Below are 17,704 nucleotides of genomic sequence, written 5' to 3' on the forward strand. Positions count from 1 at the left end.
TACACCATAATTTGCAAAATAAATCTTGCCAAATCAGACAAGGTGATTTTCTGGATTTGTTTTCTCATTTTGACTCTCATAGTTGTGGTCTACCAATGATGTCAATTACAGGCCTCTCTGTACATGCTGACTAAATACTTTTTTCTCCACTGTACATAATTGTTGGGACAGTGATTGGCTACATAAGTCACATGACTGATGTCATACAATGAGGTCATTGCTGCAGATGAGCCAAGGCCACCAAAGCAGCAGGGGTACACTGCCCTATAGTATAATATATACTTTTCTTAGTGGTGGTCAAACCACCTTTTGTAGACCAGAATGAGATTAGAAAATGTAAACAAAACAAAAAAAAAACAACAACAGTAAACCAGAAAGGTAAGAAAATATGCTAAATTTATTACCACTATATTCGAGCAGCAGTGATTTGGTGCAGATCAGACGTTGGAGACAGGAGCAGCATTAGATCATTTCGTTAATACTTAGAGGTAGATATTGAAGTTGATTTGCTAAGACTGACAATAAATATCATATGGTTTAAATTGTTTCAAGATTACAACACATGAGAATTTTAGTTCAAGGCGCGAGCCAAGGGCAAAGTATCTAGGAAGGAAGTTACACAACTGGATGTTACCAGTGGGGAGAGACGCTACCCAGTCTGACACTGTCCAACCAGAGCGAAAATGTATATGTGACTGGTCTAAATGTTTGGCACTGATAAAACAAAAAAGCCTATACTCACCTCCCGCACTGGTGCCATTCCCGCGGTATTGGCACTCACGGTCCTGAGGCTCTCGTGCGGTTCTTATGACATGTGACCTCGGCGCCCAATCAGCGTCACTGTCTCCGCCTTTGTATAAACTGACCATAAAGAGGAAGCTGGGGATCAGCTGCATCCCGGACCTCTTCTTCATGTTCAATTTGGGCCAGTGCTGATTGGGCGATGGGCATCACATGTCATAACAACGGCATGGGAGCCCCAGGACCGTGAGTGCCGATACCACAGGAGTGGCACCGGAATGGGAGGTGAGTATAGGCTTTTTTATTCTATTGGGGCCGATTATTTAGATCAAGAAGGGGTTGTCCTAGTAGTGGACAACACCTATAATGAAGAATGCAAACCATTTTGGAATCTTGATTTATGATAGGAGGTATATTATTCTTATTAATTAGAATACACATTCTGAGAAGGTTTTCCCGGTAAAAGATTTTCAACCACTACGGCTTGCTCTAGGTGAAAATAATAAACTTAACCTCCCCCGCTCCGGAGATGCCACTGCTGCTCCTATCTTTGTTGATCGGTTGCAGCGGTGATGTCATGGCTACAGCTGCAGCCAATCACTGGATTCAGCGCTCTTATACCAACTACCTCAGCATCACCAATGAGCCCAGAGATGGACAGCTGAATTTATCTTTCTCATCTAGATTAAGCCATCCATTGACCCCGCTTCCTTTAAATGTATATTCTCGTTATTAGGAATAATATACCTTCCCTCCTACTGAAAACTGTGAGCTATATTAGATGACACATCATCATTCTGTGACTCTTTGGAATATTCCTACAATTTACAGCAGACGCTACGTAAAGAGCCAGCTCTCCTGGTTTGCATTCTTCATTAAATGACAAGAAAGTCTGTCCACCAGTGATATGAAATTCCTTCTTTCATTTCCAAGAAGAAAAGTCTGCAGCATTTGAGGGGTGTACTATGCTTTTCCTCAGAAGCTGGTATACAATGCAGCTGGTGAATACTCTGAGGAAAACAGAGGAAACACTTAAAGCCAATCAATTAAAGGGAATATGTCAGCAGGTTTTTATCTGTAATCCGAGAGCAGCATGATGTAGGAGCAGTGAACCCGATTCCAGTGATGTATCACTTACTGGACTGATTGATGCAGCTTTGATAGAATTGCGGTTTTCTCTGTTGCAGAGGTAGCTGTGCTGAAATGCTGAGCTGTGTCTAACCCCGTCCACTCCCTTGATTGGCAGCTTCCTGTGTACATTAACAGCAAGCTGCCAATTAGTGGTGGGGGTGTGGTTAGCCTGACTGGTCTACAGGTGAGACCTAGTCAGGCAGTGATAATCTCCTGCTGATAAAACACTGTATTGAAACTACAACGCACAGCCTAGTAAGTAACAAATCACTGGAATCAGAGTCTGTTGCACTATGTTATGCTGCCCTCAGATTAAATAGCATGCTGACAGCTCCCCTTTAAGTGATTAACCATGGAGAAGGAACCTCCTTCTGAAGTGATTGATGACAGATGGCTTTCTCAGGAAGAGATGAGCAGTGGTGCCGCTCATGTTGTGCTGCTCATCTCTGTTTAACCATCACGTTCTGTCATCAAAATGCGTCTCTAGAAATATTATTTACAGAACTTTTAGTAGAACGTGTCCATTACAAATGTTTAATTCTCAGAGTGCCATAAGATGCACTTATCATCTAATAAGAGTCACTTCTACTTAGTCTTCTTAGAAGGGAAACACAGGTTTGTGATAAGTGACTTGTCCTATGGCGTTTTCTTTATAAAAACAGGAATTTGGTGCAGACTGCAGTTATAGTCCTGTAGTACTGTGCCTCCATCAAACACCCGGGATGTGCTCATGTCCATCCATTTATAGTCTTTTCCAGGAAGGAAAACATCTCTTTGAATCTTGCCTTTCTCAGTGATGGGAGCGACAAGCATCTGTGAACAGAGACACAAAGACACGATAAGTCTCGTTAGTCCTTATTGGGGATGGAGTGGGATAACTTACAACACCCTTCCTTGCACGATAAACCATAAAGAGAAATGGTGCTACAAAATATCTCACAAATATATTGTCTTTAATAGATATAAAATAGAACGAGTTTTGTAAAAAAAAACAAAAAAAAAAAACAGGATCACAATGGTGGGCTAACAACTTCCCAAGACTATAAACAGTATATATAATTAGTGTTCCCACATGTCTATTGCAGTACGTTCCCTAATGGTCAAAACATACATCAGATAGAAGAGTATGTTTACATGATATAAAATAGTATAGGAAGCAAACTTACATAGTAATAATGTGGAGCTCTGGATGGGTGTGTAGCCCTGCGCCCCAACACGCGTGTCACTCAGAACATGTCCCCTGACGAAGCTGAGTGAAACGCGCGTCGGGGCGCAGGGCTGCACACCTCTCAGGGCTCCACATTATTACTATGTAAGTTTGCCTCCTATACTATTTTATATCATGTAAATTTTAACCATAAGGGAATGTACTGCAATAGATAAGTGGGCATACTAATTATGTTTTTTTATATTTATTTTATATTTAATAGAGTTGATCTATTTGTGAGATATTTTGCACCACCATTTTTCTTTTGGGGTTTATCTCTTGATACTTAGGTGCATCTCTCTTATTGAGCCAGTCCCTTTGTTTTACAGGGATATTGGTTGACCCATCCTTACATGCAGCAGTTACAAGATGTAGGAACCATACACATTTTTTGAGAAAAAATATATTAATTGCAGTTTGGGAAAATAACCATCCCTTTGCCTAAGAAATCTGTCTGCTGTCTGTGAATAGGCTGCAGATTACAGACTGTAATAAAATGGGACATTTTGATTAATTAAAAATGTTCTCTAGGATAAAACAGGCAAGGAAATTAGCAGCTGCGAGCCCCTGCTGTATTGTCTGTGTACTCACTTATCATAAGTGACTTATAAGTCCTCACCCCTGCCCAGGAGCTGTGGTGTGATCAGACCATGTTCCTGCATGGTCAGACACGGCCATTACACAGCACACAGCAGGGGAACATTTATAAGATTATCTCAGCACAGGAACATTTTTAACACATTCAATTGTGGATCTTATTATTGTTCCAAGATGTATTAATTGTAATGTACTTTGTTCATGGGATAACCATCTTTAACTTAATGGGAATCTTTCAGTAGATTTTTGCTATGTAATCTCAGGGCCCCTTTCACACATCAGTTTTTTGCCATCAGTCACAATCCATCACCGGATCCGTTTTTTTTTCTCATAGACTTGTATTAGCGACGGATTGTGATGAATGGCCTCACGTTTCATCTGTCAGTCGCCAGATCCGTCGAAAATTGTTTGTCCGGCGACCGGAGACAACGGACATAGTAACGTTTTTTGTGTCCGTCGAATATTTGCTAGATAGGAAGCCTATGGCGACAGATTTCGTTTTTTTTTTAAACTGAGCATGCTACCATTTTTTTTAGGATCAGATTAGCCGGATCAGCTAGTCGGATCCGGCAAAGAAACGGATCAGTTGCATCAGTTTTTCACAATCTGCAACGGATCCGTTTTTTTCAAAATTCGACGGATTGTGACTGATGGCAAAAAACTGATGTGTGAAAGGGGCCTAAGAGTTAAAACAGATTTCAATTATGTTATAAATGGGTACACATTGGCGCTTATTCACTCAAGAAAGGGATATAAAAGAATCTCAGATGCAGCTGGTGAAAACAACAGGCTCTGTGCCAACTCCTGAAAAATTGCTAGGCTATAAAAATTTGTGTAATAATGAATTACCACGCTATACTGAGATAATAAGAAAATAAGTGACTGAATACTCACTCAGTGTTTGATGTGGGGCGTGTTCAGAGAATAAATATGGATTTCATCTGGTTGTAGATGATACTGATGAAATAATAATGGTACAAATCATGTGAATGATAATAAAGAAATGTGGTTGTATGTTAACGATGTACTATGAAATTATAGAACTTACTGGTTATTTTGAGTGGCAAATTACACTTATAAATCATTCTGTTATCCCTTCGAGCATAAATTTGCCATTGAAGCGCACTGATAGCAAGCGCTCTGATTCCTGCCCCTCTGATATTATCTGCATTCATCAATTCCTCTTAGGGGATTTCCTACGGACAATCAAATTAACCAGTAAGTACTATAATTTCATAATACATCGTTAACATATTTCTTTATTATCATTCACATGATTTGTACCATCCTTATTTCATCAGTATCACTTACAACCAAATGAAATCCAGATTTCAATTATGTATCACTTATCAGGCTGTGTGGTGCAGTTTACTTACGACAAAGGTTTTATCATTAGGACATTATTGTTGCCGTGAGTACACAGAGAGTCTGGTGCGGGCGGGGGCAGCTTTCTCACTTCTGCTTCATGCTAAGTCTAAGAACTCTGCTGCACCCAGGAATCTAAGTGATACAGTGTTGGATTCAGGGTCTCTTCTTCTACATCAGGCTGCTCTCAGATGAGGTAGAAAAAATCTGCTAACAGATTTTATTCATCTATTTATAATGGGTGTGGTTAAAATAATCAAGTGACTTAATTATGGTGGTGCCCATGTACTTTTGCCCGTACAATGCACATTTTTAACCCCTTCATGACCAGGGGATTTTTCGTTTTTCCGTGTTCGTTTTTCGCTCCCCTCCTTCCCAGAGCCATAACTTTTTTATTTTTCTGTCAATTTGGCCATGTGAGGGCTTATTTTTTGCGGGACGAGTTGTACTTTTGAACGACATCATTGGTTTTAGCATGTCGTGTACTAGAAAACGGGAAAAAAATTCCAAGTGCGGTGAAATTGCAAAAAAAGTGCAATCCCACATTGGTTTTTTGTTTGGCTTTTTTGCTAGATTCACTAAATGCTAAAAATGACCTGCCATTATGATTCTCCAGGTCAGTACGAGTTCATAGACACCTAACATGACTAGGTTATTTTTTATCTAAGTGGTGAAAAAAAATTCCAAACTTTGCTAAAAAAAAAAAAAAAAAAAAAAATTGCGCCATTTTTTCGATACTCGTAGCGTCTCCATTTTTCATGATCTGGGGTCAGTTGAGGGCTTATTTTTTGCGTGCCGAGATGATGTTTTTAATGATAGCATTTTGGTGCAGATACGTTCTTTTGATCGCCCGTTATTGCATTTTAATGCAATGTCGCGGCGACCAAAAAAACGTAATTCTGGCGTTTCGAATTTTTTTCCCACTACGCTGTTTAGCGATCAGGTTAATACTTTTTTTTAATTGATAGATCGGGCGATTCTGAGCGCGGCGATACCAAATATGCGTAGATTTGATATTATTTTTATTGATTTATTTTGATTGGGGCAAAAGGGGGGTGATTTAAACTTTTATGTTTTTTTTATTTTTTTCACATTTTTTTAAACTTTTTTTTTAAACTTTTGCCATGCTTCAATAGCCTCCATGGGAGGCTAGAAGCAGGCACAACGCGATCGGCTCTGCTACATAGCAGCGATCTGCTGATCGCTGCTATGTAGCAGAAATTGAGGTGTGCTGTGAGCGCCGACCACAGGGTGGCGCTCACAGCCACCGGTCATCAGTAACCATAGAGGTCTCAAGGACCTCTATGGTTACAATATACAAGCATCGCCGACCCCCGATCATGTGACGGGGGTCGGCGATGACGTCATTTCCGGCCGCCCGGCCGGAAGCGGTAGTTAAATGCCGCTGTCTGCGTTTGACAGCGGCATTTAACTAGTTAATAGGTGCGGGCAGATCGCGATTCTGCCCGCGACTATTACGGGCACATGTCAGCTGTTCAAAACAGCTGACATGTCCCGGCTTTGATGCGGGCTCACCGCGGAGCCCTGCATCAAAGCAGGGGAGCCGGCATCGGACGGTATAGTACGTCCGATGCCGGTAAGGGGTTAATATCCCTATAAAAAAACTGAAGTTAATCACAATTTTTCTGGACGATAATCACCGTTACATAAGTGGTAAAAAGACCATGGTCCATCAAGTTCAACCTTTCTCCACGAATTGTACATTTTTGTCACTAAATTTATAATAAATCATAATGTCATGTGTACTGAGGAAATCATCCAGCCCTTATATAAAAGCTGTTATAATGGCATCCATTACTACCTCTTGATTTTGGGTATTGCACAGTCTGACTGCTCTAACTGTGAAGAACCCTTTCCTGTTTAGTTATTGCCAATAATTTTACTTTATTGTTGCCAACTAGACATTTTTTAGTATGGAGAAATTCTGCAGAAACAAAATGACCCCTTGGTTTATTTTTTTTTAACAATGAGAGTGAAAAGGTGACATATGCATCTTCTATCTACAAAGATGAGGTGAACGGAGACTAACATGGAAAAGCAATAACAGGTGCAAAAAAACTGTTGTACCAAAGGAATGTTTTAGAATGAAAGAGCCTGTGCCTTGTCCATGACCGCGTATGGCCAATAAGGATACTTTCCGTAAGGCATCTCCCAACCCCCAACTACCCTGCTCCCTCTTAAAACCTTCCGTTTACTACCCAAGAAAAACACACCACCACGATAATTTCTTTTTGTATAATTTGGCCACAGCGGCCATTTTTATTTACAGACAAATACATAAATAACAACATGTAAACATTGTAAATGTACAAAAACCTCGAGGGGGGGCTCTTGGAGCTAAAAAATCTGGCTCATAATAGGCAGAGAGCCTACCCAAAACTTTAACCAAAACACGTATTTACCCTCAGCGGTAACCACCAGCTCGAGGGCACCATGTAACCCATTTCGCGCAAACCAACCACAAAGCTCCCGAGGTAAACACCCCGACCAGAGCCCCTAACAAAAGCCAGATCAACCCTATAAGCATCATCACCAACTCCAAGAACCCCACCCCCCGCCAACGCCACTGTGACGATAATACAGAATTCTTTACCTTCAATGAGTCGAACAGAAAAGAATAAATAATTTTTTTTTTTTAAAATAAGAATTAACCAACCCGCAGATCTCGACTAAAAATACATTGCCTCATAGTACCACCAAAACAGGGAGGGTGGGAGGGACTAACTTCGCCTGTCTAATGGTAACTGATCCCCGTTTCCCGCATTTTCCCAAGCCCCCACCTACCTTTTGCATAAATCTCCGCCCCCAATCCTACTCTACCAATCCCGGGACCCCTTTCTCCTATTTCAAAAACCTACTGCACTGCTCCCTATGGCAACGCAGTCATGTGGGGGCTTCCTTTCAGCTGCGCCCCATACAGCCCCCCCTCTTGACCGCGTATGGCCAATAAGGATCCTTTCCGTAAGGCATCGCCCAACCCCCAACTACCCTGCTCCCTCTTAAAACCTTCCGTTTATTACCCAAGAAAAACACACCACCACGATAATTTCTTTTTGGATAATTTGGCCACAGCGGCCATTTTTATTAACAAACAAATACATAAATAACAACATGTAAACATTGTAAATGTACAAAAACCTCGAGGGGGGCTCTTGGAGCTAAAAAACCTGGCTCATAATAGGCAGAGAGCCTTCCCAAAACTTTAACCAAAACACGTATTTACCCTCAGCCGTAACCACCAGCTCGAGGGCACCATGTAACCCATTTCGGGCAAACCAACCACAAAGCTCCCGAGGTAAACACCCCGTCCAGAGCCCGTAACAAAAGCCAGATCAACCCTATAAGCATCATCACCAACTCCAAGAACCCCACCCCCCGCCACACACGAACATCCCTGACCACCTCAGGCTCGTGAGTGCCCCACCACCGCCAAAGCTCTTTCTACTCCTTCCTGTAGACCGAGCGCCCATAAGTCCATCCCGATCTCGTTAAGATGCACTCCATCATCCCTCCAGAAATTACCTACCCCGGCCTCTAGCTCGAAATGTCTCACGGCAATACCCCCATTCCGGGACACAAAACTCGCCACCATCCTGTTCAATTTTACCCTGGCTCTGCTAATCCCTTTATGGGAACGGGCCTCCCGCCCGTCCTCCGTGGCACAATGTCCGACCACACCGTCAGTATACCGGGAAAAGATACCCACAGCCTCAACAGGTCCTAACGGATATCCCGAATGAGTTCCCTCACTGGTTTTGCCCCCAAATCGTTACCACCCAGGTGAATCACCAGGATGTCCAGGGAGCGATCCAAACGGGCGGCGCGGGAGAATTCCGGCAAGAAGCTACGCCACGACATACCACGAAGCCCCATCCAACGGATGATCACTGCCTCACGACCGAAACCCAGTTGCCTACCATTCACACGAGCATCAGCCCGGAGGGCGCCCCAGTATACGAAAGAGTGTCCAACAATCCACGCCAAAAAGGGGGCACGACCTGGAAAACATGACCACAATTAACAATACGCAAAAACACACCTCCCCCCAGCCTTGTTGATTTAATGCCGCACATAAGACAGGTAACGATTAGAACTCCACCTGCCTATTTTCTTGATCACATCCGGCCCGAGGCCCAAACCATCGGCCTCGGACGCGGCCCCAATCCTAAAAGAGTGCGAACCGAAATTTTCCGGGTTAACACCTAGTAAACCCAAGCCTTTCTTCAAAATGGCTACAAACTGGAAACATGACAAGAAATCCCCTTCTTGGTGTTGCAACAAAGGGCCTGACCTGACCGAGGACAAATTCCAATATGCTTCCAAACAGCGTTGCAGACACATCCCGCTACCAGCCACCCTTCCTAACACTACTTTCTTTCCCCTACCTAGCTGATCCGTCTTTGAACGCCTTATCCAAAAAGCAATTCCCCCGTCCCAAAAAACCACATGTTCCGCCAAAAGACCACCCGGCCTGTCCTTGCTCGGGGAAACCAATTCTCCCAGACGCAAAGCACCAAAAAATGCTAAAGAAAAGGCCAACCGAAACAGTACAACCTCGAACTGAGATGAACAAATGACACCCAAGGCCTCACCTAACCGCTGCAACATCCCAAAAGAAATGGGCCTACGTTTATCAAAAGTCGAATTACCCTTGCGAAAACCCTTCAACGCCTGCCGTATCACAAAGTCCTCTGTGACGTCCCTCAATCCTTGCAGCTGAAAACCGAAAGCCAAACCTGCTATAAACTTGTTTAACCTAGACACGGACCAACCCCACTCCACCACCTTACCTACCAGTGCCAATAACGCCATTGTCCTATCGCTATCTGACTCAGCCGAGCCGCATTGGGACAACCAACTTTCCCACATGGCCCATGACGCCGCATAATCCGACCATGTCCTGTTTGACACCGAAGCTTGGATCAATCTGCCTCCCCTTCCGTAACCACCTGCCACAGATGCAAAGGACATGCTGCTCCTGCCGCCTCCGAATCTGGAGCCAATTCCCGGAATCGGTCCCACTGCAAACGAGACAAAGCGTCAGCTATATTGTTTTGAACTCCAGGCACGTGCACCGCCGAAATCCATGCATTCAACTCCAAGCATCTCAAGACCAACTCCCTGACCAGCCTGATTACTGGGGGGAGGAAGAAGATAGGCTGTTGATCATGGACACCACGCTCGAGTTATCGCAATGAAAACGTACTCGCCTGTCCCGAAAATTGTCGCCCCAAACAAACACCGAGACCACAATAGGGAACAACTCTAACAATGCCAAATTCTTGGTAAGCCCCTTCTTTCGCCAATCCTCAGGCCACACCCCCACACTCCATTTTCCTCCACAGTAGGCCCCATAACCAACTCCACCCGCTGCGTCTGTGTAGATCTCGCAGTCAAAAGCATTCAGATCCTCCCGCTGAATAAGCGACCTGCTGTTATAGCCTTCCAAAAAACGTTGCCAAACAAGAAGGTCGTCCTTATGTTCTCTACCCAAACGGATAAAATGATGAGCCGACCGGACTCCAGCCGTCGCCCTGGACAATCTGCGGCAAAATATCCTGCCCATTGGCATAATACGGCAAGCAAAATTCAGGCTGCCCAGCAACGACTGCAACTCCTTCAAATATGTCTTCCGTAATTTTCCGATCCTACTCACCTCTTGCTTAAGCAACATCAACTTATCATCCGGCAACCTACACTCCATTTTTTCAGAATCAATGAGAATCCCTAAGAAACTCAGGACCTTGCAGGGGCACTCCGTTTTATCCTGTGCCAAAGGAACACCAAACGGTCCGGCCACCCATTCCATGGTAGCAAGTAGATGACCACACACCGCCGAATCCGGTGGACCAACAAACAGAAAATCATCCAAGTAGTGAATGACCGAAGGAACGGCCGAAACGTCTCTCACTACCCATTCCAAAAAGGTACTGAAAGTCTCAAACAATGCACAAGAAATCGAACATCCCATAGGCAAACACCTATCCAAGTAAAAACCACCCTCCCACCAACAACCTAACAAAGGAATGCTCTGCGGGTGCACCGGCAAAAGCCTAAAGGCCGACTCGATGTCCGTTTTTGCCAACAATGCCCCAGGCCCGTACTTTCGCACCCACTGAACAGCCGCATCAAACGATGTGTAAACAACGGAGCACAACTCCTCCGCAATCCCATCATTAACTGAGGATCCTTTGGGATACGACAGGTGCTGAATTAACCGGAACTTGTTCGGCTCCTTCTTGGGCACCACCCCAAGCGGGGGAAACAATTACACCAGCCATGGGCAACGAACTAAACGGCCCCGCCATTCTTCCCAATTCAACCTCTTTTGCCAACTTAGCAGAAACAACCTCCGAATGCAAACTAGCCGATCTCAAGTTTTTTGTAGAAAAAGGAACAACATGCGTCGGGTGAGGGATCTTAAACCCTTCAAGAAAACCATCCCTAATAACCTCCGCCTTTTTACCATCCGGGTATCTACTTAGATAGGGGGCCATCTTTTGAAGCCTCACCGGAGTCACCCCCTTGACCGCCACCCACTGATGGCTTACCCCGTGATTTCTTGAAACATTTAGCGGCCCCGTGAGAGGCCCCGTTACAGTGGGAGCACACGTGTTTAAATTTACAGGTGGTGCCATACTTACACTGGCCCTCGTTAAACTGCCAGCATGTCCCCGATTTTTCCTTTGCCCCCTGTGACCCGTGTCCTCCGCCTTGTCCTGACTGCTGACTGCTACCTCCCTCACCCCCTTGAAAGGACTGCCCATATCGCACCGGAGCCATCACCTTCAACCACAATCCAATGTCCTTTTGATCCCACCTTATCTCGGGCCTCACCGCTTTTCGCTGCCTAAACTGTTCATCGTATCGCAGCCAGGCCTGGCCCCCGTAGGTACGATGTGCCTCTCCAATAGCATCCAAATAACAAAACAGGCCTGAGCAATTCTCGGGGAATTTCTCCCCTATAACATTCGCTAGAATGGCAAAGGCCTGCTGCCAGTTAACGAACGTCTGAGGAATAAGGCGCCAACGCCTCTTTTCTTCCTCCTCCTTTTTGCTGTCGTCTTTCTTTCCTTTATCCAAATTAAATTTCTCTAAAGGAAGGAGAGAGAAAATCTCTACGTATTTGTCTTTCCAAATCTTTTCCTTCACCTCCTTCTTCAAATGGGCCCCCAGCGGGCCCTCAAAACAAAACACACATAGACCTCGCCTTTTGCCCTATCATCTAACTTAACGGTATCACCTTTCCCCGTTTCCGTTTGCACCGACACCGACACCCCAGCTGCAGAAGCAGGCGGCCCGCTACCAGAGCTTGCAATCTCGCTCGAACCCCCTGCTCCACCCCCAGCAACGGACACCCAAGCCCCAGCGGGCGACGATCCCACACTATCAGCAACCGAATTACCCCCGCCCCCATCCAATCTATGCAAAATCTGCGACATACCCGCTAAAAGCTCTCTAACACCCGGAACCTCACTACTGCCCCCACCCCGCTCAACTACACCCGAAACACCCGGCACTGGAAAAAGACTGGACATATACTCATGGGGCTGCGCAGGTCCTGTGTCCCCACCAGCCGTGCTTCCTGAATCCTGCCGGTCCCTTTCGTCGCGATGTTCGTTCCCGGAATCGTCGCTGCCACTCATCTGCCCCAGGCCCACGCCCCTGGCCTCCGCGTCACCAGGGGGGACCGAGACTGGCGAAGGCGACCGGTCCCTCGACCTCCTGCTGGATCTGGATCTATCCGCCTCCGTGGGTCCTCTGTTTCCTGCGGCTGGACTGTCTCCTCTGGACGCCGCTCCTGCGGCGCGACCACGACCCGCTCCCTGCCGTGATGCCGCTGCTGGCCTGCCCGATAACCTGCTCTGCCGTCCGGTCCCAGAGCCAGGTGCACCGGAAGGATGGGATCCTGGTGCACCCACCGCAATCCTCCCCGGCTCCTGCCTCGTGCATGCTGCCGCCGCTGCTGGGCTCCTCCCTTGCCCCGTCGCTTGTGTTGCCGCCACCGCAGGAGATGCTCCCCGGTGGGTAGAGGCTGCAGTTCTCGGTGCTGCGGCGCCCCCGCGCCCTCTGCTAGGCCGCACCGGAAGTGCGGCCCTGACATCCTGTGCAGCGCCGGCGTCCTGCTGCGTCTGCACTGCTCTCCCAGCACCGCGCCGCCTCGCGCCGGCAGGGCCGCCAGATGGATTCCTGCCGGAAAGGGGGGGGGGCGGGCAAGGTGGATCCGCCGCGTCCCCCAGCCCCCGCAGGGTCCCGGGAGGGGCTCCGCGGCCTGCGCCTGCCGCGCAGTGTAGTGTCAGGGGACAGCCTCTCGGGCGGCCTTGTCCGCCTGGTCCTGCTGCCCCGGCTCCCGCTGTCCTGGCTCCCACCGTCGCCGAGCAGCCCAGTGAGCTGCTCCTCCAGCCATCCGGCCCTCCTGGATCTAGCCTCCCGGCGAAGCTGAGCGACCAAGCTGTCCACGGTAGACATGGTGAGTAGCTGTGGCAGCAGGTGCACTCACTTCGCCTGTCTAATGGTAACTGATCCCCTTTTCCCGCATTTTCCCAAGCCCCCACCTCCCTTTTGCATAAATCTCCGCCCCCAATCCTACTCTACAAATCCCGGGACCCCTTTCTCCTATTTCAAAAACCTACTGCACTGCTCCCTATGGCAACGCAGTCATGTGAGGGCTTCCTTTCAGCTGCGCCCCATACAGCCCCCCTCTATCTCTTCTAAATATATTCTGAGTTTCCAGAGATTCTACTTTTGTAATGGAAAGGATGATTCATTGGCTTCAGCTTCAGATAAGTGTGTGCGCCTCTCGCCTTATACTTTGGCCCCTGTAACGTATTTTTGTGAATGTGTTAAACATTTGGCACAATGAACAAAATCAACATCAAAGCGTCAGATACTAATATGATCCATGAAGGGGATCACTGCTTAACGAGGCTGATTTTTACCAATAAACTTTGGAATGTTAACAATCAAAATGGGATGGGCAAAATTTCCAAAACTGCCCTGGTGCCACATCCAGCAACCTCCATATATAAACCTATTAGAGCGGGAACACATGGAAATAGTACATTCTTTTACCTTATGACTTGGATAATATTTTGGAGTAATGTTTTTTTTATTGTATGATTTCTGTACTGCCACAATTATGTGCAACACTTATGGCCAAATCTATTAATCCTCTATTTTTTACACATCGTTAGCCAGACTTAGATCAAGAAATGGTGAAATATTCTTTAACGAGGCTCATGCTATGTAATAAATGTGGTCTGTCTGTCTAGTCTGTCTACTCCGCTACATCTCATTCAGAAGTCCGGGCACATCAGTCCGAGATCGAAACACTAATGCACAGACTGGCCATAGGTTTCCTGACCCAAGTGTGGCGGCTTCATGTATTTCTGTGAGGCTGATCTGCTTGGGCCAGTCCGTTCATTGCGTTCCAATCTCAGACTGATGTGCATGGACCCCTGAATGCCGAATGAGCCTTTATTGGCAGATCTTTGAAGCAGCATGTGGCGGCACACTGGGTCTCTACAGCTCCTTGTGACAAAGTTACTGAGACTTTTTATGCCTATGCACAGCCTTCGGATAATACAATTGTGTGAATGAAGCCTTTATAGAAAAATGCAAATTGTCTCTTCAGAGAGTAAGAGGACTAGAACTCTAGTGCCACCTATTGGAAGCAGCAATCCTAACAGTCAATGTCGACCCTTTAACGATAAACAGGATAAAAGCCAAACCAGAATCTTAATTTGCAGACACTGTGTTTCGGGGTACTGCCCCTCATCAGTGCAAAGAGTGAGATCCGGTTTGGCTGTGTGAGAGGCGTCTGACCGGGATCCAAGAAATAACGTTTCTCCTCGCGGCAAGTGACATGTTAAGCAAGGAGAAACGATACTGCCTTTATAGAAAAGAATTTAGTACAATTATTGTATTTGCAAGAGCCTATTTTTTAAAATAATCTTTAGATTTGTGTGTATACAGTAACATAGTGTTTTTTAAACTGGTGGTCTATGGACAACATATGGACGTGTATGGCATACATGGTAACTATGGTTATTTGACTTTCAGTCTGTCAGAAAGGGCTTTGCAGGACACCATTCTCTGGGTCACTGGGGGTACTAGCCGTCAGACCTCCAGCAATTAATAAATTATTATCTATCCTATTGATAAAGGATAACTTTTAATCTTCAGAGAACCCCTTCAAGAACAGTTCATATTCAACTCAAAAATATTTCACGAATCCGTTCATTCCTCAACCATGAATCTGAAAAAACCCTAGTCCATGCCCTCATCATCTCTCGCCTTGACTACTGCAACCTCCTGCTCTGTGGCCTCCCCTCTAACACTCTCGCACCCCTCCAATCTATTCTAAACTCTGCTGCCCGACTAATCCACCTGTCCCCCCGCTATTCCCCGGCCTCTCCCCTCTGTCAATCCCTTCACTGGCTCCCCATTGCCCAGAGACTCCACTACAAAACCCTAACCATGACGTACAAAGCCATCCACAACCTGTCTCCTCCATACATCTGTGACCTCGTCTCCCGGTACTTACCTACCCGCAACCTCCGATCCTCACAAGATCTCCTACTCTACTCCCCTCTTATCTCCTCTTCCCACAATCGTATACAAGATTTCTCTCGCGTATCACCCCTACTCTGGAACCCTCTACCACAACACATCAGACTCTCGCCTACCATCGAAACCTTCAAAAAGAACCTGAAGACCCACCTCTTCAGACAAGTCTACAACCTGCAGCTACCACCGATCGACCAAACCGCTGCATGACCATCTCTACCCTCACCTACTGTATTCTCACCCATCCCTTGTAGATTGTGAGCCCTCGCGGGCAGGGTCCTCATTCCTCCTGTACCAGTTATGACTTGTATTGTTTAAGATTATTTTACTTGTTTTCATTATGTATACCCCTCCTCACATGTAAAGCGCAATGGAATAAATGGCGCTATAACAATAAATAATAATAATAATATTAATACTGGTTTATTTGCCATTACCTCATCTCCAATCAGAAACTCATTGTCTACTGTGAAGGCCACTGGGTCATACGGACTGAGCCACCAGACAGGTCTAAAGATGGGGATCCCTGTGTTCAGCCAGTCTTCTGAATATCTTAGTAACAGTGGGGAGACCAAATCTTGATGCTTTTGTACGTATCGTCTTGTAAGGTTCAGTACCTGAAAATAACCAAATGATTGATCAAGAGTTTCAGTAATTAAACCACAAAATACAGAATATAATAAGATGGTCCTCTTTGCCTTCATGATATATACGTTTGTAGAAAACGGAAAAAACTTTTTAAGGTTATGTGCATACAAGTTTCCTTTTCTGTGTGGGCAATGCTTATGACTTTTCTCAGGGGAAGATGTGTAGAAAGATGGACCGGGCCAGGGATGCTTCTCTCGTGCCGGTTCTAGAACTATTGGGGCTGTCACCATTGTTGCAAGGGGGAAAGCTTTCCAAGCCGAACAGACCTTTGCACTTGACTGTAGGAGGTGTGTTGGGTATAAAAGGGATGGTGCGCGGGAAAGCTGGACACTTGGCAGGAAGATTACCAGAGCTCTCACCCGCACAGCTCCGCTACCGGCTGTGAGTGTGCGGTCTGGAACTGACCAGGCGGACCGTCGAGGACCTGGTACCTACACCCCCGGCACCAGCGCTGTTCAGCAACATCTTCCAGTGGAGGCAGAGACTGCGACACTTGGTGAACTTTGCCCCGGTAACCCGCTACCTCGTCTGAAGTCATCAGGACACACCGCTTCTGTCATTATACAATGCTTTACCTTCCCCCAGGAACAGGCCAGAGACTTCACACATCACCTACGCCGCTGTAGTGGGATTCCAAGCTTCCACTGCCCGGAAACCATCAGACTGATAAGTTTACCAGTTTCCTAACTGTTTGTTCCTACCCTGATACAAGCCCAAGTTTATTCCCCTTTAACCCTGTCTCTCTCTGTGTAGAGTAATCCCTGTAATAAACCTGTTAACTCTTGTTCTGCCTCCTGCTCATCACTACATCCTGCATTCGGGCTATCTCACATTTGGCATAGTCGGCAAGATGCAGTCTAACAGCACGGAGGCGGCAGATCAAGCAGTTGGGGTGGGCCCTTGGTCCAGTATATCTCTGGGGGCCATGCGGAATAATCTCCCTAAGTTTGCGGGGAATAATACATACATGCTAGCCACCTTAGGGAGAGACCCAAGTTGGGCTAAATGTAGCGGGACGAAAGAGACCGAAAAGCCCTCTACTTAAAGGAAATACATAGTGGATGCTTTCCTGAAACGGAAAGTACTTGCAAGCAGCATAATACAAAGAATAGCAGGTTTACCCAGAATCCTTTGCAGTAGGCAGAGCTATGCAAATCATCTCTTTCCACCCCTGTCTAATCCACAGCGCTTGGAACCGCCAAGCGTGCAATGCTGCGGATTAGTTTCTAAATTTACACAGCCAACCAATTCCTACCTGTGGACAGTACGTTCCGGGGAATAATACTATGTTATGGAGCTGGACTGAGAATCTGAGAGGGATGATGCAGATGCATCCCATGGTTCCTGCATTAGAGGCCGAGGTGGCCATGATGGCTTTGGATGGAGAAGCCAGAGACTCAGTCATGTTATGACCCCCCAGAGAAC

At 46.2% G+C, this 17,704-nt stretch overlaps 1 protein-coding gene across 1 annotated transcript in view; it reads right to left on the reverse strand.

Annotated features, from left to right (window-relative positions):
* Window positions 1-379: 379 nt before the first annotated feature.
* LOC138648864 (SITS-binding protein-like) overlaps window positions 380-17,704 on the reverse strand; it is a 118,520-nt gene continuing 101,195 nt past the window's right edge. The window contains exons 9-10 of the mRNA XM_069738825.1: window positions 16,069-16,248; window positions 380-2,685 (exon numbers count right to left, since the gene is read on the reverse strand). Of these exons, the coding sequence (XP_069594926.1) occupies window positions 2,509-2,685; window positions 16,069-16,248 (357 nt within the window). The 3' untranslated portion in view covers window positions 380-2,508. The remainder of the gene's footprint in view (window positions 2,686-16,068; window positions 16,249-17,704) is intronic.

Source organism: Ranitomeya imitator, chromosome 9, assembly GCF_032444005.1.
Source record: "Ranitomeya imitator isolate aRanImi1 chromosome 9, aRanImi1.pri, whole genome shotgun sequence".
Taxonomy (NCBI): Eukaryota; Metazoa; Chordata; class Amphibia; order Anura; family Dendrobatidae; genus Ranitomeya; species Ranitomeya imitator.